Source organism: Sinocyclocheilus anshuiensis, unplaced genomic scaffold (assembly GCF_001515605.1).
Source record: "Sinocyclocheilus anshuiensis isolate Anshui unplaced genomic scaffold, SAMN03320099.WGS_v1.1 scaffold2161, whole genome shotgun sequence".
NCBI lineage: Eukaryota > Metazoa > Chordata > Actinopteri > Cypriniformes > Cyprinidae > Sinocyclocheilus > Sinocyclocheilus anshuiensis.
This window is the reverse complement of record NW_015551119.1, coordinates 18,875-42,066: the sequence shown is the minus strand read 5'-3', so window position 1 is coordinate 42,066 and position 23,192 is coordinate 18,875. Positions and strand designations below refer to the sequence as shown.

At 36.8% G+C, this 23,192-nt stretch overlaps 3 protein-coding genes, 1 long non-coding RNA gene and 1 pseudogene across 5 annotated transcripts; 3 read left to right on the top strand and 2 right to left on the bottom strand.

Annotated features, from left to right (window-relative positions):
* Positions 1-2,768, bottom strand: part of LOC107663066 (perlwapin-like) — an 8,780-nt pseudogene extending 6,012 nt beyond the window's left edge.
* Positions 2,769-5,369: 2,601 nt separating this feature from the next.
* LOC107663064 (uncharacterized) lies at positions 5,370-13,604 on the top strand. The gene is made up of 3 exons (XR_001631282.1): positions 5,370-5,716; positions 9,999-10,011; positions 13,595-13,604. It is a non-coding gene; the product is annotated as an uncharacterized LOC107663064 (long non-coding RNA).
* LOC107663062 (sorting nexin-21-like) lies at positions 6,678-13,850 on the bottom strand. The gene is made up of 4 exons (XM_016453214.1): positions 13,724-13,850; positions 12,652-12,937; positions 11,312-11,469; positions 6,678-7,720 (listed from the first exon to the last, which is right to left on the bottom strand). Exons 2-4 carry the CDS (start codon positions 12,917-12,919, stop codon positions 6,956-6,958), a joined length of 1,191 nt encoding a protein of 396 aa, XP_016308700.1. The 5' UTR covers positions 12,920-12,937; positions 13,724-13,850; the 3' UTR covers positions 6,678-6,955.
* Positions 13,851-14,299: 449 nt separating this feature from the next.
* Positions 14,300-17,937, top strand: LOC107663059 (HAUS augmin-like complex subunit 8). Of its 2 annotated transcripts, none has more exons than XM_016453212.1 (10): positions 14,300-14,379; positions 15,034-15,095; positions 15,186-15,244; positions 15,381-15,513; positions 15,669-15,776; positions 15,854-15,945; positions 16,966-17,124; positions 17,204-17,345; positions 17,508-17,649; positions 17,775-17,937. In XM_016453212.1, exons 1-10 carry the CDS (start codon positions 14,336-14,338, stop codon positions 17,902-17,904), a joined length of 1,071 nt encoding a protein of 356 aa, XP_016308698.1. In that variant the 5' UTR covers positions 14,300-14,335; the 3' UTR covers positions 17,905-17,937. The 2 variants fall into 2 exon arrangements, with proteins under 2 accessions (XP_016308698.1, XP_016308697.1); XM_016453211.1 differs by having other exon boundaries at positions 14,314-14,502; positions 17,775-17,936.
* A 592-nt stretch (positions 17,938-18,529) lies between these two features.
* Positions 18,530-22,983, top strand: LOC107663057 (SAC3 domain-containing protein 1-like). Its single transcript, XM_016453209.1, has 4 exons — positions 18,530-18,650; positions 19,750-20,122; positions 20,201-20,477; positions 22,166-22,983. Exons 1-4 carry the CDS (start codon positions 18,538-18,540, stop codon positions 22,627-22,629), a joined length of 1,227 nt encoding a protein of 408 aa, XP_016308695.1. The 5' UTR covers positions 18,530-18,537; the 3' UTR covers positions 22,630-22,983.
* The last annotated feature ends 209 nt before the right edge of the window (positions 22,984-23,192 follow it).

Below are 23,192 nucleotides of genomic sequence, written 5' to 3'. Positions count from 1 at the left end.
TGAAATATGACTGCCGCCCCCACTGGATCCCCCAACATTATTGGGCTAGAGTACTGTCAATCTGACAATGCCTGTATGCCACTAGATCAGAGTGCTGTCAATTGCTGCCTGAATGTTGCATGCAAAGTTTGCATTTGGAGCATTTTCTCTCTCTCTTTTTAAATTTTTTTTTTTATCATGCAATAAAGCTATGTTCAAAGGCAATTTAAAAAACTGGGACAGCAAAATCAGTATTTTGTTAGGTCAGTATTTGTGGCAGTCGATAAATCACGCTGGTCAAATCATGAAATGGGTTGATAGCGTAATATGGCACAGTGTGTATTGTAGAGGCAATACACACACACACAGAGAGAGAGAGAGAGTGCTTAAAGGGGTCATATGATGTTGCTAAAAAGAACATTAATTGGTGTATTTCGTGTAATGAAATGCTTTCAACGAAACACACAGCGTCACACACGGCGGGCTTGAGAACGGCGCGCCCGGCGGATTCGACGGAGGCTTGCGGCAACCACATGTGACGACCTCGGGCTGGACTCCACTTCGTCCACGGTGAAAGCCGATCCGGCGATCCACAGCGCGAAGTTGTTGTATTTCCTCAGCGACCAGCACGGATCAGCTCTAGGCATGACGAAGCAGATATCGTCCTCTTTTGGAAGACCAAACAAAGTAGTTTCGCTTTCACAACGAAACACAGTGCCTTCACGACATGGCGGCAGCAACAATACTACAGCGAGAATAAAAGTTACGCCTTCTTTCTTTGCGTGAACATTTGGGCGGCGTTATGCAAATCTTCCCACATCGTGACGTAGATATGTGGGGGCGTGTTAGAACGAGCCGTTTTAGGTAGGTGTGGCTGACTCTGAACTTTTATAAAGAATATCTCTTTGGATTTGAGACTTTAGTCTTTGCAACTTTACAGATCTTCTTTATGCACCAAGAGCTTGTAACACTCCAAAGAGAAAGGAAAAATTGAAATCGCATCATATGACGCCTTTAAGTGAGTGTGCATTTATATTTTGCCTCTAGAAAACTTTCTTTTCTAACTTGCACCTCAAAAAGGTGTGCATTTTTGCACCAATGCATGGCTAAAGGATCAGTGTGTTGTGTAACATCAAAGATATTAAGGAATTCTATAGTCTTATAAAACTTCAATGGCCAATTAAAAAATATTGGTATAGTAAAATTCGCTAATTCACAAGATCAATACATCCTTTATTAAACCGCTTTGTCGAATTTAAACGCATCCTTAAAGAAGTGTTGAAATGCTGAATCAATTAAATCGCTTCTAACAGCACTTAATGGGAGCAGCGTCATACACATAGAGGGCAGAGCGTCGCGTCATTTAAAGGGGAATAGGAATAGGTATTTCGCCTAGGGCAGGGGTGTGAAACTCAATTCCTGGAGGGCCGGTGTAGCAGTCGATTCTGTTCCCCTAGGAATGCCCGTTTCCCTTTACGCAACCATACTACAATTCTTACGTAGTTGCCTAGTTACCATACGTACGATCAGAACTAGCGTGCGCAAGAAGCACAACTGGATGTACGGCAAGTCAAATGGTTCAAAATACCGTCTTTAATCCGAAACTTTAAAATAGTTTTAAGAAGAGAGGTTTTTCAACTTGAAATTTATTTTTTATTTTTTTCCAATCAAATTTATTACCGATTTCAATGCGATGCTTAAGGCTTTGGCTATTCTGTTTTATACTGTCTTATACTTACTAATTTATGCTAATATATTTTTCTTTTTTATTATATGCCTTGCTGTTGTTGAATTTATGTGTGCACTGAAAGCTTAAACAATCCTCGTGTGTGGTGTGTGCAAAACATACATTAAAATAAATATACAATGAACCATAAATGTTGTGTACAAATCAGAACCCTATGCACACATGAACATTTTCATGGATACTGATTTTTTTCTTCTTCTTCTTTCCTTCATTCAATAAACTACAAACCTGGTTAACAGACTCTGTGCCTTGGTCAGTAAGAATTATCTTTGGTGCCCCAAATCTGTAAAAGAAATTAATGCAGTGAGAGACCTTCAGATTTATTCAGAATAGCACAGGCTATTTTCTGTGTAATAGTCAACCAGGACACAAATGTATTTATTTCCATTTTTGGTCCTGGTGACTTTCCCCACTAAATTCATGCCCAGCTGTTCCAGAGGCTTGTCCACCTTACAATTAAAATAGCAACATTAATACATTTACATTTTGTAACCTCATGACTTACCTATCTCAAAACCCATGCACATCTGTGTACAACAAGCTTACATACACATATTGGGATGTACTTGGGCTCCTGCTTGATGGACCGTCTGCTAAACTGGCACTGGGCACACTGCAAATCCTGATGTTCAGAAATAAGCACATGAGAAATGCATACCATAACATAATCAGTTTATATGTCTCACAGCAATGTTGAAAAGGAAAATATTTTGTAGCCTATTTACCCATTTATCAATGTCCACCCCCATTCCAGGCCAGTAGAATCTAGCTGAAATGGCAAGCTTGTTTTTTCCGGTTCCACAATGTTCTAACTCTAAAATAAAAATTGGCTGGCCTCTTTTTGTCCAGCAACCACTTTTCTTCTAAACTTTACATTGTTTTTTGAGGAGATGTGATAAAGTTTGCATCTATTGAAATAGCTTTATTGTTAAAATCTAAACAAATAACCTGCAATGAGGTTATAAAGGCCCAATTGAAGGAATAGGCCTATTTAAACTGAAATTGGAAAACAGGTTATTGTCAATGTGCTAGTTGCTTTAAGTCAGGTAAGTATAGTTTCTTGAATGCCAATTACAATTACAACATTATGTTCCGCACTTGCATCTTGTATGCAAGGCTTTCTTGTGAAAAAAAAAAAGGTTTGGATAAGTGTTCTGATTAAATATATTCCACTGTATCAGTGAGAAGGTAACCAGATTAATCAAATATAATATTAATTAAAATGTACTGTTGATATGGAAACAGTAATAGCCTATGCCCTGAGTTTGGACGTCAGCACGGACAGATTACACTAATTTGCATAGGCAAAATTAAACTTCAAAAACTCGGACATAAACAAAGGAACAATTGCAAGATGAATAAAAAAAATCACAGAACATTAACTGGAGTGTGAGAATCATTTTACTATGCTGCAGTGTAGCAACACATTTGTCTCTTTTTGCTTTCCGTACATCCAGTTGTGTTTGGTGTATTTGCATGCTGCAGTGTTGCCAAATCCACAGTATTTATTCCGCGGAATTGGGCTACTTTGGGCAATGTTTGATTAACTATTTGGTCGAGTTTATTACACAGACCTGGCAACCCGAGGGGGAACACAAATTCCAGAGGGGAACAGAATCGACTGCTGCACCGGTGTCCTGCAGAGTTTAGCTCCAACACCTGCTTAGAAGTTTCAAGTATACCTAGTAAGACCTTGATTAGCTGGTTCAGGTGTGTTTAATTAGGGTTGGAGCTGAACTCTGCAGGACAGTGGCCCTCCAGGACCCAGTTTTTGTGACCCTTGGCATCAAAATGGCTAGAAACGGCCCTGACCATAGCTGTAAAAAGGGAACAGTAAATACTCATGCTTTCAAGTTGTTTTTGTTTGCATTTTCTCAATGGTAGTTGCTCAACTGGCACAATGTAACCCCATTCAGGACAGTGCCATCTTTACAGAATGGGCACTCAGTTCCAGAAGTGTAAGTATTTTTTAATCACTCTATCTGTAAAAGCCACGTGACTGTGGTAGAGCCATCCATATAAGTTTGCAATGTATACTGCTTAAGTTTGGATGAAGTAAGATAAGATACTTTTTTTTGCCACATAATAGTTTGAATTTAACTTTGTACAATACAATCATACCAGACATGGTTTAAACTTGTTTTATGGCAGTGTGTGGGCTGATCTGAAACTAATCTCTTACACACTGGTTAATTTTACTCGAAGAAACCTTAGTGGAAACCCCTCAATTTCTCCATGGAAACAGTCGCACAGGACAGCTTTTTTTCCCCAAGGATTTTTGGGAAAAAAGAACTGGCATTTCCTCTGTGGATGAGGCACATAGAGATATTTGTCAGCAGTCATGCATGTTAGCAGTGCCATATGATTTCAAGTGAATAGGACTTTTTGTATAGAATATAAAATTGACTGTATGCATCTCTTTAGAATAGATTACGCACTGACAGTAATGTGCATCTAGTGGAATGCTGTAAAGTTTCATGTGACCACTAGATGGCACATGGCAGGTGACAGATGCTTAAAACTAAGCTGTACTGTAGGTGTCTGTGCTCTCAATGCAGTGTATAGTGTTGTAAATGAATATCACATTTGGGGCCTTTAGAGAACAGTATGTGTGAGGGGCTATGCTCTCGAAAGATAAAATATTTTTCAAATGTGATTCACAGATATAAAAAAACAATGCAATCAAAGGGCCATATAAAGTTTTGAGAACTGGGGCCAGTTGCATAAACACAGCCACATACGCCTTATCTAGTCTAACCAACTAGTAGTTAGCCAATAGATAATAATCTGTCTTACTTTTTGGATTCAAATTAGACCAATATGTTTTTATGTAACCGACTTATTCAAGTTATGACCAGAAAAAAAAAAGACTAGTCTAAGCAGTTTATGCAATCAGCCCCTGGAAGCCGAGACTGGTTCTTTAAATATGAGTTAAATATGATTTGAAAAGATACAGATGGAACTAAATGACTAACTAATTTACTCAAATAAATAAATAATACAATTCACAGCCATGCTGCTCTTGTCTACTCTTTCACCCAAACTTACTGAGGAACTGGAAAAGAGAGGAGAACGTTACACAATACTTTTCCATTCGCAAAGAACAGTACAAATTCAGTACAACTGAGAATTATGTAAATAGTTTATTGACCTACTGAAAATTTTCCTTGAACTATCAGTACATAAAATAATTTGAAATACAAAACCTGAATGAAGCATTTATTTAATGTAAAGGCCTTTTAGTTTGCCAAAATGCACTTTTAAAATTACCAAATTTGTGAAAACGGCATTGTGAAGAGTATATTACTTTAATGATTCAACTATACCCAACAATAAATAAATATATAAATAAATATATTCAAGTTCAAATTTAGTAGGTAACACAGAGGGGAAAACAGTAATCTGTTTAACCAGTATACACAATTATCTGAATCTTGGGACAATTTGTTTAAAACAAATATATATATATAATAATAATAATAAAAAAAATAAAAATATATATATATACAGAGGAAAAAAAATTAACTTAAATGGTTTTAGCAAATGGCTGCAATATAACAAAGAGTGAAAAATTTAAGGGGGTCTGAATACTTTCCGTACCCACTGTATATATATATATATATATATAGTATAAAAATGGGCTCAGATATTAAAACTTTAATTTTTAAAATTAACAACTATGCAGTATTGGTGGAATGATAGTGTTTTCTGTATCTGTGTGTATTCAAAATCATTCAATAAAAAGGCTCTGTTAGACATATAAAGGCATCAAATTATATGGGGAAAAAATCTCTTAAAAGTTGTTTAGTGTTTTTTTTGCACTGGCTACATAAACTGCTGTGACCAGAAGTTTTAAAAGTACTCTAAAAATAAAGGTTAAAACTGTAGTTTACAGCATCACAAAAACATATTACTATGTGAAGGCTTCTGTATTTGACAACTTCATTCATAATTTACACCAAAAGAGGAAATTCCCTTTACTTCAAATCAGTCCAAGGCAGCTGAATGTAAACAGCAGAGTTTAGAGTAGACCGCCTCGCTTAATTCTTTCCAATGTCCACTCTAAATAATGTGTGCTAGAGGTGCTGAAATGAAGGTTGATGTTTCTGTAGCTCAAGGCTACTAAACATAAGACGCAAAACAACTGGGCTGCAACTCATGACAGCTGAAAATAAGGAATCAAGTGGTTCAAACGTTCTGTGTCACACCAAAACCCAGTTCAGTATTTTATAGAATACAAAAATAAAGGGTAACAATTTACAAGTTCAATTTTTTAACATTAGTTAATGCACTAGAGCTATCATGAGCTAATAAATTATAATTCTTCACAGCATTTATTAATCTAGGTGAATGTTATTTTTATATATTACACTATTGTTGCCGTTAAAAGTATTAGTTCATAATACGTAATGCATTAAAGGAATAGTTCACCCAAAAATGAAAATGTACTAACCCTTAGGCCATTCAAGATGAGAGAAATGTAACATTATTTATCAGTGAATATGCCCGTCACAATGAGTCCAAACAACACAATAATCCACACGACTCCAGTCCATCAATTAACATCTTGTGAAGCGAAAAGCTGCGTGTTTGTAATAAACAAATCCAACACTAAGGCGTTTAAACCATAATGTAAGTTTTATAAGTGAAAACCGTCCAAAACAGTTCTGAACAAATATATCTTTGGAATTTTATGTGAGAACACAACAGAAATTAACTTTTCCACTGGAGAAAGTGTTATTATGGATTATGGACTTTCTTACAAACACTTCAAGACATTAATCGATGGACTGGAGTCATGTAGATTATTGTGATGTTTTTATCAGCTGTTTGGAGTCTCATTCTGACGGCACCCATTCACTGCAGAGGATCAACTGGTGAGCAAGTGACGTAATGCTAGATTTCTCAATCTGTTCCGATGAAAAAAACTCATCTACATCTTGGATGGCCTGAGGGCGAGTAAATTTTCAACAATTTTTCATTTTTGGCTGAACTATTCCTTTAAGTAATGTTAACGAATTGAATCATATAGTAAAGTGTTACCAAATAAATAAATAGGCTATAATAAATGCTACGGAAATGTGCCCATGAAATGTATGTGAGCTTTAAAGTGATAGGCATGTTGTGCATTATATTACTTAGTATTAATTCCACAGGTTTCCTTAGTAATCGATCATACATATTGCTTTCAGAAACATCCCTCAAAAAAATAGAAAAATTCCTGAACGTTTATGGGACATCTTCACTTTTGCCCTTAGCCCTGACCAGCCCCTCGCTGTCCTCGATGCTCTCTTTGATTAGACACTCCTTTAGGTTCGGCTGATTCCCGATATCAATCCCCTGCTCCTGGATCTCCTGCAGAAGAGCTTCCCAGCGCCGCTTGTCCTTCGAGATCTTCCAGGACAGTCTGACGTTGGATTGGAGGAGCGGGATAAGCAGAGGGTGCAACTGGTGCTGCTGCAAAGCCTCCTGGGAAGGCGCTAGGTCCTGCAGGGCTCGGTCGCAGTGTTCCTGAGCCTCACTGAGCTGCTCTAGTTCTTGAAAGCAGGTGACCAAGGCGGAGAGCGTGAAGAACCAATGAACCCTCTGGAGCTGGTTGAGCTGCAGGAGCTGATGGCATCCTAACTTGTCCTGGAGTCGCAGAGCATTAAGAAGAGAGCCTAGGGCGTCTTGGTACCGGCCCACTCGCATCAGCATCTGGCCCGCACGCAGATCACCCAGATAAAAGAACTCAAGAAATGTAGGTGTGCTCTGTAGTTCAGGAAGGGAGTGAAGGTGGGTCAGGTACTGCTCAAACGCCCGGCTGCGCTTAGCAATGGTCTCGGCGGCGAAGTTTTTGCGCAGCTTCTTTCGAGGGAAGTACACGCCATTCATTTCGTCTCCGTGACGGCGACGCAAGCGGCTGTGTAGCCGTTCGAAATCAGTGTAGCGCCGTGTGATAACCGCGGGAGTTTTGTCAAACGTCCCAGAATGGATGACGTGAATCGTGTAGAGCTGATGAGAAAGACCACAAGTGTGTTTGACTTCATGTGAAATCAGAAAAAGAAAACCTGCAACTGTTAGATGGGTCCTTGATATGACGCTTACGTTTTTTTTTTTTTGTCCAGATGTAATAGTTTATTCAAAAATACATAAAGAATGCAGTTAACACATGCAATGACCTGAATATACCTTTTTTACGATGAGCAGGTTTTTAATTTTCGGAATTAAAATTTTGATATTTTTTGGGGGCATGAAGCCTAAATTGTCAGGGTGATACAACTGTCCTGATATCGTAATAAAGAAAATGCCTCATTTTTGAAAATAAAATCTTAAAAATCTTTATTATTTCAGATCATTTGCTAGTATCTTTTAATGTTTGTTTACCTGTGTGTAATACTGATCTGAGACGTATTATCACATTTCGCAATATTGATATTTCAGTTTTTTGCTGAAGGTTTTACCACACTTTGTAGCAAAGATTATCCATCGACTATTGAGGAATTAGTGCAGCATTACAATGAGAATCTCCAAATGACTCTCAATACCTATGCTCCTTTGAAAACCAGGACTGTTATGTTTGTCAGCTCTGCACCTTGGTTTACTTTTGATCTGCGCCAGATGAAAATCAAGGGTCATCGTCTGGAGCATTTATATACAAACACCGTGTCTACACTGGATACGAAAGTTGTCATGCCGCAACAGCTAAAGTCTGTCTACACTGGACGCGACAAAGTGACCGTTTCAAATCTTTTCATTTTTGTGTCAGTACGTCATAGATGGAACGAGGCAGCAGTTTACTGTCGGGGACTTGTCGTGTCACACCGCATCCAGTGTAGACAGCATCACTGATTATAATGGGTTCTATAGTATATTGTCGCGCCGCTCGCGTCCGGTGTAGACACGGTGTAAGACTGGACTTACAGTGCATAAAGAGTTATATGCTGACCACATGCATAACTACTCTCTCTACAGCATTATTATGCCAGTTTAACTGGGTCTGGTGTGGGAAATACAAAATCTCTTTTTTTTTCTGTGGTTAATAATATTTTAAATCCACCAGATTCTTTTACTCCTAATATATACTCCATGGCACTGTGTGAGGCATGTCATTTTTTAACAAGAAGATTGAAAACATCCATCAGCAAATGTTTGTACCAAACCCAGATTGTCAGTAAATCTATCCTAGCTCTGCACAATCTTTCCACTTAACTTTTTCTACTTTTAAACTGCCAACTACTGAGGAAATTGTCTCTATTGTACGCAAATCCAAATCTGCACCTTGTCAATTAGATCCTATTCCAACTTACTTGCTTAAAGCTGGTTTACCGTTTTTTTTTTTCTTTAAATCACTGATATTATGCATGACTCACTTCTTTCTGGTACTGTTCCTCCTGTATTCAAAACTGCTGTAATAAGACGTATTCTCAAAAAACCAGGGGCAGATTCAAATAATTTTGAGAATTTTTATCCTATTTCTAATTTACCGTTTCTGTAAAAAATTCTTGAAAGGACTGTTGCATCCCAGCTCCAGGTTCATCTCTCTCTTAATAGTTTATATGAGCAGTTTCAATCAAGGTTTCGTCTGTATCATAGTGTTGAGACTGCACTTGTGAAGATTTCTAATGATTTATTAGTAGCTGCAGACTCAGGTCTTTTATCAATACTTATTCTTTTAGACTTAAGTGCAGCATTCAATACCATCTCACACCCCATACTGTTAAGTAGACTGGAGTCCATTGGAATCACAGGTACAGTGTTGTTCGTTCCTATTTTACGGACTGTATACAAATTGTAAAACTTAAGCAGTTTAAATCAAATCCTACACCTGTTACCACTGGTGTCCCGCCGGGCTCTGTTCTGGGACCTCTTTTGTTTATCATTTATCTTTTACCAATTGGTTTTATTTTTAGGAAATATGGGGTTCAATTTCATTGTTACGCTGATGAAACCCAACTTTATCAGTCTTCAAAACCTACCGTTGCTTTTTCTCCCCGACTTCTCTTGTTCAGTGTTTAGATGAAATAAAAACCTGGTTTTCATGCAATTTTCGCAAACTTAACAGTAATAAAACAGAAATACTTCTTGTCGGTTCAAAAAACACTCTGGCCAAGTCAAGTTGTCGGTCTATGACAATTGACAATTCTCTAGTTTCTATATCTAAACAGGTTAAAAGTCTGGGTGTCATCTTGGACAGCACTTTAACATTTGAAGCTCATATTAACGTTACTCGTTCTGCATTTTTCCATATACGAAATATTCATCGTCTCCATCCTGTACTCTCAACAAAGAGTACTGCTATCCTTGTACATGCTTTAGGGTAACACTTTATAATAACTTTCATTTATAAATCATTAACAGACATTATATAATGCTTAACAGATCATTAGTTAATATATATTCACATAGCTAGAAATATGAGATAATGTTCTTGTTCAGGTTTACTAATGAACTTACTAACCAGTACCTAATGATTAACATATGATTATTTAACTAATGATCCATTAAGCATTATATAATGTTTGTTAATTATTTATTAATGAAAGTTATTATAAAGTGTTACCTGCTTTAGTAACGTCACGAATTGACCACTGTAATTCCTTGTTTTATGAACTCCCTTCTAAATTTTTACACAAACCTCCGCTAGTTCATAATGCGGCTGCACGAGTTATTTCCAAAACTTCCATATCGGAGCACATCTCTCCTGTGCTACAAAATCTGCATTGGCTCCCTGTTAAATGTCGCATAACTTTTAAATCTTGCTTTTAACTTACAAGGCACTTAATAATTTAGCTCCCTCATACTCATCCGATCTCCTTTGTATAAATACTCCTACACGTATCTTACGATCTGCCTCTGCACTCACTCTTGTATTTCCACGCACTCGGACAACTTCTATGGGGTCACGAGCTTTTGGTTATGCTGCTCCGTATCTATGGAATTCTCTACTGGTGGATATTCGTAATAGTCAAAGTCTTGTGGTTTTTAAATCTAGACTTAAAACGTATTTATTTTTTCAGGCTTTTATGTAATGTTTAGTTGCAGGTAGGCTGTGCTGCCCTATTGTTTGATGATTTTGTTTACTGATGTATGGTGTCCTTAAGTGTCGTGAAAGGCGCCTATAAATAAAATGTATAATAATCATAATAATTAAAAAAAAAGTCTAAGAAAAAAAATATAAAACAATATTTTAAAATATTAGCCCACCAAATCAAAGTTATGTAGCGTGACCAATAAAGTCTTTATGGAGACTTTGAAGATTTCTAGAATCCTTAAATAACATTTTTAGAGTTATGGAGATTTTTAGAGTCCTTAAATTTACATACAAATTTTTCAAAACCATATAAAACCAATATGTATACAAAGAGTACATTTAATTTTCTAAAACTTACGCGTTTAAAACTAGATTTTTACAAGTCTTCCTTTTCTTGAGTGTGAACAGTCTAACTGGTCTTTTTCCCAAATATTAAATGCTTGTTTGAATGTTGGTATAAAAACTGTTTTGGTAACATAAAAAAAAACAAAACAAAAAAAAAAACTGGCCGACTGAAAAATGGTTCTTGAAACTTGAACGAAATGGTTCACAGTTGGGGTTAGTGTACTTACCACATACTTGGAATTAGTTTCATGGACAACACTGGCATCAGTCACCTCAAAAATGAGTTTTTCAGGAATGCAACGAGTTCTTGAGCTCCGCCAATTTTCTTGTAGTTGTCTGGTGATCATGTTCGAGGTTTTTGGGGAAGGCCCTATAGGGCTGGTCTCTATAAACCAAAGACAAGATTAACTGCAACTGTGAAGCATCAAGTGAACTAAAAGTGAACTAAAAAAAGAAGTGAAATCTGCCTACAAACACATTATTGTAAATTCTCAAGAACCATATCCAACATGTTCAGAGTGCGCTTAAAGGAAGAGCTTGTTCCAAACCACATGCTGTTTTTAAAAGAAGTATTTTTTCCATATTAACTCTTTTCCATACAATGGCAGTTCACAATGACCACAGCTGACAGATTTTACATCATTGACACCAAAAAACACTGCTTTCCAGATTGTTTGGCCACACATCAATTTGAATACACAGAATGGAGATTCAAGAACTGCAAGTGCTGAGATGATGTCCCAAATTTTAATCTATTCCTTATTGTATGACTTCAGAACATTTGCTATGTGCCGTGTAAAGTCAAACGGACTAATTTTATGGTGTTTTTTTTTTGTGTCTTTTTTTGGAGCTTGACAGCTCCGATCAATAATAATAGCATACACTACTGTAAAGCTGAAAGTTTGGGGTCAGTAAGATTGTATAAACATTAGTTTTATGCAGCTGGGAAGCATTAAACCGATCAAAAGTGACAGTAAAGATGTTACAGAAGATTTCTATTTTAAATAAATGCTGTTTTTCGTTTTAAATTTTCTATTCATCAAAGAATTCTGAAAAAAAAGTTATATAATTTCCACATTTATGATAATAATAATAAATGTTTCTTGAGCAGCAAATCAGCATATTAGAATGATTTCTGAAGGATCATGTGACACTGAAGACTGGAGTAATGATGCTGAAAATTCAGCTTTGCATCACACGAATAAATTACATTTGAAAATATATTAACACAAAAAAATGCTATTTTAAACTGTACTAATATTTCACAATATTTATGTTTTTACTATATTTTTATCAAATAAATGCAGTCTTGGTAAGCATAAAAGTCTTCTTTAAAAACATTACAAAATCTGAATTAAATCCTAAACTTTTGAACAATAATATAACTTTTGGAGCAACACATGGGTGAGTAAATGAATTTTAATTTTTGGGTGAACTATCCCTTTAACAGCTTCTGAATGTGAATCCTGGACTTCAGTTCACCTTCAAATTCATCTATTCTACTCATCTATATAGAATATACCTTACAACTCCAGCTTTGAAAAACACACGTGTTATTGATGACTACCTGTGCTGCTACATGCATTATCTATGGACTCTCCAAAGAAGTCAGAGTCGCTGTCTGGCCCCGACGCGTCTCCTGCATCCTCAGAGTCCAGGACCCCTTCACCCTCAAAGCACAGGGTTCCTCCGAGTCTGGCCGACACGCAGTCTGCGTCGTCCTCAAGCTCAGAACTTTCTGGAAAGTCATCTGCTCCGTGACCGTCCGTCTCCGAAGGAAGCTCCCCTTCTTTGAACAGTGTACGGCGAAGTCTATCGAATAGTTTAGAGGCCATCCCAGCTTTTCTCCAACCCTGAAGAGCACAAAAGACACATGATCCCAACACCACCTTGAGAAGCATTCCTGAATACAACAATATGCGTTCAAATCATGACTTATGGCAGATCTGGTAAAACTAGTGACTAGCAAATGTGTCAAACAAGCTTACTGAGTGAGTCGGTAATGGAAACACTGAAACTCCAAACCTCTCATGAACTTTCTCTGAGCTGTGAAACGAGAGAGCAGCGAAACTGATCTGTCACATAAATATGTATTATTTATCGAGGGGTTTGGTGAAAAGAGCCTCACAACAGCATAGGATTTCTGCAATTTCCATGGAAGAAGTCCGAGTAAAAGCAGATGCCATAACAAATATTTATCACTAAAGTTCAGAGCACATACATAATGCAAAGTTTCATTAACACTTAACACACAGCAAATTTCATGCTCCCATTTGAAGCTCTCCTAATAATTCCCATAACCAAACTACATTCATAATCATTCATTATTTACACATGAAGAAACTTGTGAAAACACCCATGAAAGTGGGAGCGTCTCGGAGTCTTAGCTTTGCTAGGTGCTTGCTAATAACGTCGAGCTGAAGCAGCAGCGCTTTCAAACATTATGAGAAGAAAATGGACCATAATTAAACAAATTCATCTCTTAAATCCATCAAGTCTCTGATAAGCAGCACTAAAAAGACGCAGACGCAGAGTTTGAGCTAACTCAGCCAACTTTTCTTGCTAACTATGGCTAATCCTAACATTTCAACTCCAAAGGGATGAAGAAACACATGAAACACATGGCTATCTTCACTTACGCGGGTTACAGACCTCTAAACCCAATATGACCAGCTCTGCATGCTGCTGGATAAATTATTTCCATGTGCAAATAAAGAGCCGGAGCGGTGTAAACATGGACGGGGGTTAATCACTGACCATTAGAAGTGGGCGGACACTCGCCTGACAACTGATTGACAGGAGAAAACATTTTAAATACGTTCTTAAAATATATTTCTTTATATATTTATATATAATTTTGTGCATTTTTTGTTTGGGTTTTGTGTTTAACTTTTAACTTTTAGTTTATCATGTAAATCGTTTAAAACGAAATTCTTCCAATACAAAGTTTTTTTATTGTATAATTTATCTGTGATACAAATGACGCAACATTTCACTAAGAGCATGTGCATATGGTTCTGTGACCTATATATTAAAGCTGCATATTTATTACGTCAAAACGGCGGCTTTTTCGGCTTTTTATAATAAAATTTATTTAAAACTGGAAGTCAATTACTCCTAAGTGATTCATCACAATGGAAAAAAAACGTAATTTGGCAATGTACAGGAAAATTGTGAAACTATTCGCAGGTTGGATTATTTTATTTCTGTCAGTTACACTCCAGTCTGACAGGTGGCGCTGAACGCAACTCATGTTAGCGCGTCAAGCACAGAGGAAGAACATCAGCAAAACGCGGTAAGAAACAAACAAACATCATAACAGTCCTCATATCGGTTTGGGTCTGTGTAATGTAATGGCATCCAAAAAGCCGTTAAACATACGTAAAGTGGAGAAAACTGCTTCGAGTGACTCAAAAAAGTAAGATTTCACATTTAGTTCTTTAATTCATTTAAGTTCATTGTTTATATATAACTTGTTGCTTGTACAATATAAACAGCATTCTGACTCGCTTGTTTTTACATTGTTTTCTGTAAAGTATTATATTTATTACCTCTTGTGAAAACACTTGTGCTAATGTTGGTCTTGTAAAGTTGGATATTTAAAATGTATTTATTTAAATGTATGTTAAAATATTTCCTCACCGTGACCCAGGCGACATAGTTCGGAAATGACAATGAATAAACCAACCTGACTTGCTTTAAAAGTTAAACACCGTGAAAAGTAAAGTAATTTCTGTATCTGACATTGACATTATTACGCCATACAACTAAAAGTCATGAAATATCTGCATTTGTTACTTAAGTAAAAGTGGTTCAAAGTCCAAATTTAACTCATTTGGACATCACAAAATAGTATCAAGTTGTCATTGAACTCATTCTTTTTTATATTAATTTACTCTTAGTCAGTTTCATGTGTATGCGGATATTCAGACAGCTTCTCTGTTTTTAGTTTATCCACTGAAAATGAAGCCAGCAGCGGAAATAACAGCGGTGCAAGGAGGAAAACCAAAGGTGAGAGCATGACTTGCATCCTCCTTTCATTCAGTGTCAAAACTCATTGTTGTTTTACTAACAGTTTTGTCTGATCTTACTGATTTCTAGCGTCGGGCACAATTGTGAAGTCTAGGTACATGCAGACTGAAACAAAGGCTCCTGCAAAGGTAACTGACAGCAAAATAATGGGAAGAAACTGTATGTTACGTCTCCATAGTTTCTACATCTGTGCTGCTGTGTCTCTTTCTCTGTGGCATTTGATATGAATGTGAGGGTTGATGTTTTATGTGGTGTGTTCTGTAGAGCAGCGTACAGCAGCAGTCGATGCTGATGCCGCCCAGACCGTCCTCTCCCAGAGTAAGCAACCCGCGAAAGCCGAGGGAGAGCGTACCGTCGAGACGTACAATAAGCTCTCTGACAGACAATGACTCTGCCTGTGAGTGTTTGGCTGGACTATAGATATGTCAGATTAAATATTCACTTTTGCATTTCTTGGGTCTAGGTTGCAGAATGAGTATTGTTTTATTAGATAAGTATTCCTTACATGATGACTGGTGAAAGTGCTATTGAGCATGTAATGTTTTCCCACAGTGGTCACCAGCATTCTGGAATCCTCAAATGTGGGAGGAAATGTCTTCCAGTCGACTGTTTTGGATGGTCACTGCATACGTCCAGATTTTGATGTCTCCGTCATTAAAGGTGTGGTACTCGTAGTCTGGAGTAATAGGAATTTTTCACCAGACCTGTTTGCTTAATATGTTGATTATATTTTCCAGATAAAGTTGTGCTGCTAAGCACAGCGGACCCCAAGGATGAAGAAAGGGACATGGCGATGGAGACATTTTTGCTGGCCTTCCTTACTGCTAAGGTGTGAAGTTAAGTTAATTTAACGTACTGAAAGTGCCTCACAACTTTACCTGTAATTTGTTTTTAAAATAGCAACATTTTCTCTTTAAATTTAATCAGAGATGGTCACTAGAATGTTCTTCACACAAATATACTATTTAATTTTGTATTAATTTTATTAAAATTATGACATTATATTATTACTCGCCACTCCTGACAGTACCTATCCTCAAACCTCAATATTTGATTTATAAAAATTATGTATTTTAAAAACAGTTTTAAAAAGGTTATAAATTCAATTATTATTATTATTATATTACTTATTCTATTTATTTATAATATTATATTAAGAAAAAACTGTCTTTTTAACTACTGCTAGCCTAGGTAGTACAATATAAGGATTCACAGTTGTGTCCCTACTTTTTGTCAGATATTTATAACATTTTTTTACAAAAATCTGGCAAAATCACAGTGAGTTTTTCATCCAGTGTTATTATAGTTAAATAATTAAAATTAAAACCCTAAAAAAATTATTACCTGAAATAAAATAAGCTTTAACTGTAATAAATATAAAATAAATTATTTAAAAAAACTATTTGAGCTTGTAACATTTCTCATTTTAATTAAAGTGATACACTAAAATAACTGAAATGAAATTAGTTAAAGCTATATAGACATAAAAAATAAAAAATGACTAAAACACAAACTAAAATTAAAATGGAAAAAAATATAAAAATGATTCAAAATTAATAAAAACTATAATAGTATCCTATAAAACTGTACTTTCCATATTTCACCTGTACTGAAGTAAGGAGAGCTAGCAACACCAGACAAAAACAAATGGCTACTTCATTTAATGCATGTGTAATATGCAGAATAGTAACAAATATGGAACATTAATCCAAAACATTTTTATGATTAAATATTTTACATGTACATGTTTCAGTTTTATGGATTTGATTTTGTCTTAATATTATATGTTGTGTTTGAAATGTGTATTTAAAGTGCTCGTTTGGTAATGTTTTTATGTTTCTCTGTTTAGATTGAGCATAATACCCGAAAAATGAGAGAGGAGGCTGAGAGGAATATTCTGGCTGTGATGGAGAAAGAGCAGCAGTTATCCGCTCAGGTTAATCGCAAGAAACGGCAGTATCTGCTGCTGGAAAAGCAGAAACAGCTCAACAGTTTACTGGACTTACAGGTCATCTTCGCCCATTTAACACTTGCTTAAATCTCCACGATGACACATCTCACCTTTGAGTCCCTCTTCTTTGATGCAGATCGAGGCTTTAGGTCCTGTTGCTGCTGCAGCAAACACATTTGCAGAGGAGTACAAGTCATTTGCCACTGCCATTGATGCCACGAGACACAAGCTTCCTGTGAAGAACGTGGACATCGGAGAGGACGCAGGCCAGTTTTTAGGTCAGATTTGCTTAACCTGGAGGAAAAAACATTATTGTGTGGTGGATACTATTTTATAATTTGATGTACTTTCTGTTTGCAAATGTTTTGTCAATTCAAATGATGATTTTAGATTTTATAGTGATTCCAACCTGATTTATTGAATATTTTTCTCTTACACAGACAAAGCTGTTGAATGTCTGAATCAGAGTGCACAAGTCTTGCAACACTATACAAAGGACATGCCCACTGACTGTGAGGCTTCAACGGAGTGTCTTAGAGAGATGAACAATACAGCTAATGAAATCAGCCAACAGTTGACAAGGTAGGAGCACTTCAGTCTCCATATATGAAAGACTCGCACCTTACAGAGCTTGATATTTTCTCTGTGCCATTCTTTATTTAAACTTTAACTGATTCTGTCTTTGTTTGGTTTTATTTTCATTTTAGGACTTTTTCGGATCTTCTGGAGGTGTCTTCTTTAGAAAGCCGGGAGACTGTTTTGATCCAGCAGTCACTGGAGGAAGACAGGATCGGACAGAGCACAGCCCAGACACTCTTCTGTCCCTCCACGTCATGATATAAATATCACATCTGTTTACAATTAAATAATTAAAGTATGTAAAAAAAATCAATGAACTGTAGGTATTTATTTCATACATTGCTACAGAATTAAGGGAATTTGTCATGTTTAATCAGACTGGTGGAGTGTTTTTTTTTAAAGCATATTGAGTCATATGTGTATTATAACTTAATAACACTTTTTAGTTAAGAAATGTTAAGAAATACTTTTCTGTTCAAATTCTTTTTATGGTCTAAATTGTTTCGAAACTGAGATCAACAGCCTACACAGTATGTATGTATGTAGATAGAGAAATATGTGATACCATACTTATATTTTATTAATAACTTTAAGTCCTTTACACCTAACATTAATTACTGCTAACTGAACTGACTTGTGAAGGGAATTATATAGTAAATTACTCTGGTTGCTTTTAATGGTCAGATATGCAATCCACTTTTCCTACAAAAATAACCGTAATAAAATCTATTTATACCCTGTTTACATTTTTTTTTATATAGTTTTCCTGTAATATTGCACAGTTTCTTTCATGCTCATAAAAAAAATCTGTGTTTTTAACGCGAATCTGAAATACTTTTATTTTGTGCTTATTTTTTTTTTGTATGTTTCAAGCGTAATAAATGATCGGATATGACGTACAATTGTTTGACAACTGGCGACCAATCGGAGCTGTCTTTACGGCAAGTGACGTCTGAGGAGTTGCTCTCGACCCGACCCATGAACAAAACAGCCATGAGCAGCGCGTGAGTCCCTAAAGCTTGTTTTTATTTTGATGAACACATTATATATAGATGCCGATCAAAAAGCTTAACTGTTAACCATTTGATACAAAGTCTCCACAGACAGAAACAGACTTCGTTCGTTGTGACAAAGCTAATGCCATTGCAGTATAAAGCAGCACATACAACTAGCAGGTTACTGCATGCACATGTCAGATTGTTAATGAATAAAATGTGTTTTGGCGATGTATTTGGAAATAATAAATTTTCAGTCATTGTCAGCAAAGAGAAAGAATGCAGTGAGCATCTTACAGACCTCTGCAACACTTAAAAACTAGAGATGAAATATACTCTCTCACACACACACACCACCTGTCAAAAGTTTAGAATAATTATAAAAAAAAAAAAAACAAGTCTCTTGTGTTTACCAAGGACACTTTTTTAAAAGAAAAAAGTTAATACTGTTAAATATTACAATTTGAAGTAGGTGTTTTCTATTTTAATTTATTTTAAAATGTAATTTATTCCTGTGACGCAAGGCTGAATTTTCAGCAGCTAATACTTTAATAATTTGCTGCAGTTTTTAATCAATTATTATTGAGTTGTGCTGCTTAATATTTTTGTGAAAACCAAGTTGTTGTTTTTTTCAGGATTCTTTTATGAATAGAAAGTTCAAAAGAACAGCATTCATTGGATTAGAAATCTTTTAATCAATTTAATGCAACCTTGCTGAATAAAAGTATTAATTTAAATCTTATATACCCCGAATGCTAGTGTATCACAAAAACATTAAGCAGCAAAAACTGTTTTCAACATTGATAATAATAAGAAATGTTTCTTGACCAGCCAATCAGCATATTAGAATGATGACACTGAAGACTGGAGTAATGATGCTGAAAATTCAGCTTTGATCACAGGAATAAGTTACATTTTACAATAAATTGAAATAGAAAACAGTTGTTTTAAATTGTAATAGTATTACACAATATTATTGTTTTTTCTGTTTTTTGATCAAATATATACAGCTTTGGTGAAAATCAGTGACTTATTTCAAAAACAAATAAAATAAAACTTTTGACCAGTATAAGTTCTTAGTATGTTTTCTGTCTTGTTTGATGTTCAGGTGGCATCAGTCTAGGAGGGGCCGAGGACACAGGCATAAGGAACAGGGTCGAGTGACCAGGGAACGGGTGGAGGAGCAGAGAGCTGAAGACTCAGTGCCTCATGGCACCTGTATGACTATGTGTCCTGCTTATGAATTACGCCAGCGGGAAGCACAGAATCGACTGCACAGGTTTGAGATGGTGGCCGACACAGAGCGGGATCGTTTGCCACGTGCAGATGTCTCACGTGCCGTCAAAGAGTATTCGAGACCTGCAGCGGGGAAAGACTCCACGAGAGCCAGCGACCTTCGACCTCCATCTGTGCTTTTAAAGACTGCGTGTCACCTAGTCGATGACATTGCAGCTTCCTCTACATTTCAGCCATGGGCGGAGGTATGGAAATGGCATCTTGTCATTCCTTTATCTGTAATATGATGGCCATTTCAATCCTGTGTTGTTTATGACCCACAGGTCTACAGTTTTGTGTTTGACCGTCTGCGTAGTGTTCGGCAGGACATGATTATCCAGCGTGTGTCGGGGCCGGACTGTGTGGCCGTGCTGGAGAAAAGCGTGCGTTTCCTTCTCTACGCGTCCTACAGACTCTGCGGGCAGCAACTTCAGTATTTTGACCCACGCATCAATGACACTCACCTGCAGGAGTGCTTGAGCTGGTTGCTGGAGAGCTACAGAGATGGGAAGCACCAGCATCAAGAGGAGTTTCAGGCACTGAGTCTTCTCTATAACTTGGGTAAGTGAGTGGAAGCTGCTAGAGCTCTCAGTGTCAGTATATTGATTCACTGTAGTGATTCTTTACAGTTTTTACTGTTTTTTTCCCCTTGATTTATTCATCTCAGACTTTTTGCTCATTTTAAATTATATCTTTGAGTTCAGCTCATGAAAAATGGGGGCAAAAACAAAAGTGTTGCGTTTATAATTTTGTTCAGTGTAGGTGTCAACATATGACTAAAATCTTATATTATGTAAGTCAAAATCTGCTATAATGGAACAGCAGTTTTAAAAAGTGATTGATTTTATTATTATTTACAACAGGATATGCCTTCATGGGTTCAAATAAAATATTTTTTTGAGACAATAAAAACAATTTTGTGCATCAAAACCACTCCTTTCCTGGTAAAAATAAAATAAAATTGCGACAGCCGAATTTCATATGTTCTCTGTTAAAAAAACGTGTACAATACGTGGTTGTATTAACAGGAAGCCTGCAGAGGTCTGATGTTTGATCTCCCGCGACTGGATGGAATCATAGTCTAAAGCTAAAAAATCAGAGTCTGTGACCATCATACACTACACGGTTTTCTGTGGAATCTGTAAACTCAAATCAGCAGACTGGCTCTGACTTTCAGCAATTAGTGACAACTTGTTCAGACTAAATCAGGGCAAAAGTTGTGATGTATTCCAGCCATTACTCTAGAAACATACACCTGTGACATCATTATATCAGTATTATTGTGTCTGTGTGTTACTTGGCAAACATTCTGCTATCAGAATTTATCAAAGAAATTTTCAAAATGTCAGATTTTATTGTGAATTTTGACACAATGTGTGGGCTTAAGGGCAGGCTAACCATTTTATAAAAGCAATGAGCCCTGTGAAGCATTGTAAACTTGGCAGCGTGGTTTACATTGAATTCAGAACATAGACTGTAAAAAAAGATGGATAACGCGTCTCCTATCCCTTCCACTATAGAAAAGTGAAGCCAAAGCATGTGAGTATGGCTGCTGCCATCTTGAGTAAATGACGTCATTTGGAGCCAGAGTCTGCACAGTAGAGATTCATTTGGAGCCAGAGTCTGCACAGTAGAGATTCATTTGGAGCCAGAGTCTGCGCAGTAGAGTCGTGAGGTGGAGCCGCGGTATCAAACCATAATGACACGCCCCGTTTTTATAGCATCAAATTACTAGCTAAAATCAAACTTATCAGAAAAACGAACAATTGAACATATATCAGCGTGATATCAACTACCTTAAATGACCAAAACCATCTTTCGGAAAATTGTATTGGAAGTGTAATTTATTTTTTTATTTTGACTCAAGTCCCATTCGTTTACATTGAGAGGGTGGGGTTTATGACCTGTACTGCAGCCAGCCACCAGGGGGCGATCAAAGAACCTGCAGCTTCACTTTTCAGGACATGTGAGGCACACCCGATTCAGAACAGCTAAGGGGGTTTTAGGCACTCTGCTCCATGATGTAAATACACTGTAAACCATGACTTCACGGGCATATTGCTTAAATAACACTAAAATAGCACTGTGTATTTAGTGTTTTTTTTTCTCATTTGCATTAATGTTTCCCCACACATTCCACTATTTTCACATCACCATATTTTACTTTTTCACTCTCAAGTGTAAATATGGCAAAAACTACTAATGGAGATAAACAGATAAACTTTCACATATTTTCTTCATGCTTTCAGGTTCAACTGAAGCCATTCAACATGTTCTTGAGCTGCCTGAGAGAATCCGCAGCTCTCCGGCTGTTCGGCTGGCTCTGGCCGTAAGCAGAGCACATATGGAGCGCAATCCAGTTCGGCTCCTCCGTCTAGCCCAGAGACTGGACTTCATCCAGGTCTGTGCTGTCCACCGACACCTGCTGCCCTGCAGGACAGACCTGCTCCTGCTCTACAGCCACGGACACAGCAGCCGCAACTGCCGCTACCCGCTCCAGAGACTGGCACGCCTCCTCTTTCTGAAAGACACGCTGGCTGCTGAGCTGTGCCAGGTGTACGGAGTAAACGTCACCGGAGAGTGGGTGAACTTCTCTAAGAGCTCCTTCACTGACGCTGTGTCTGGAGAGCTGCAGTGTAGAAGTATGCATGAGCCGCTGGATGACGAGCAGTGGAACTGTTCTGCCGGCAGCGTGATTCATGGCTGTGCCTGAAAACATTTACATACATATCATTTGTACTGTTTGTTTCTCTACATTTTATTTTTTGGGTCATGTTTGTATTTTTTTAATAATAAATATTTCAGAACAACTTCCCACTTCTGAATTGGTCCAAAAACCTGTGAATTTTCAATAAAGCTTTCATATTTTATATGAACTCAGCAAACTCAGCAGCTTTGTGGTGGCCCGAGTTACAGACCTCTAAACTACATATGATCAGCTCTGCATGCTGCTGGATAAGTCCTTTCCATGTGCAAATAAAGAGATGGAGCAATGGAGTGTAAACGTGGATGGGAGTTAATCACTGACCATTAGAAGTGGGAGGACACTCGCCTGACAATTGATTGCCAGCCATTTTAAATGCATTCTTAAAATATATTTCATAATATATTTATATATAATTTTGTGCTTTTTTTGTGGTTTGTGTTTAACTTTTAACTGTAAATTATTTAGTTTATCATGAAATGTGAATGGTCTCAAGTAGTTGGATCAATAAACAGTTTTTTAGTGTCTACTTCATCCACCATACATATAACGTAACATTTCACTAACAATAT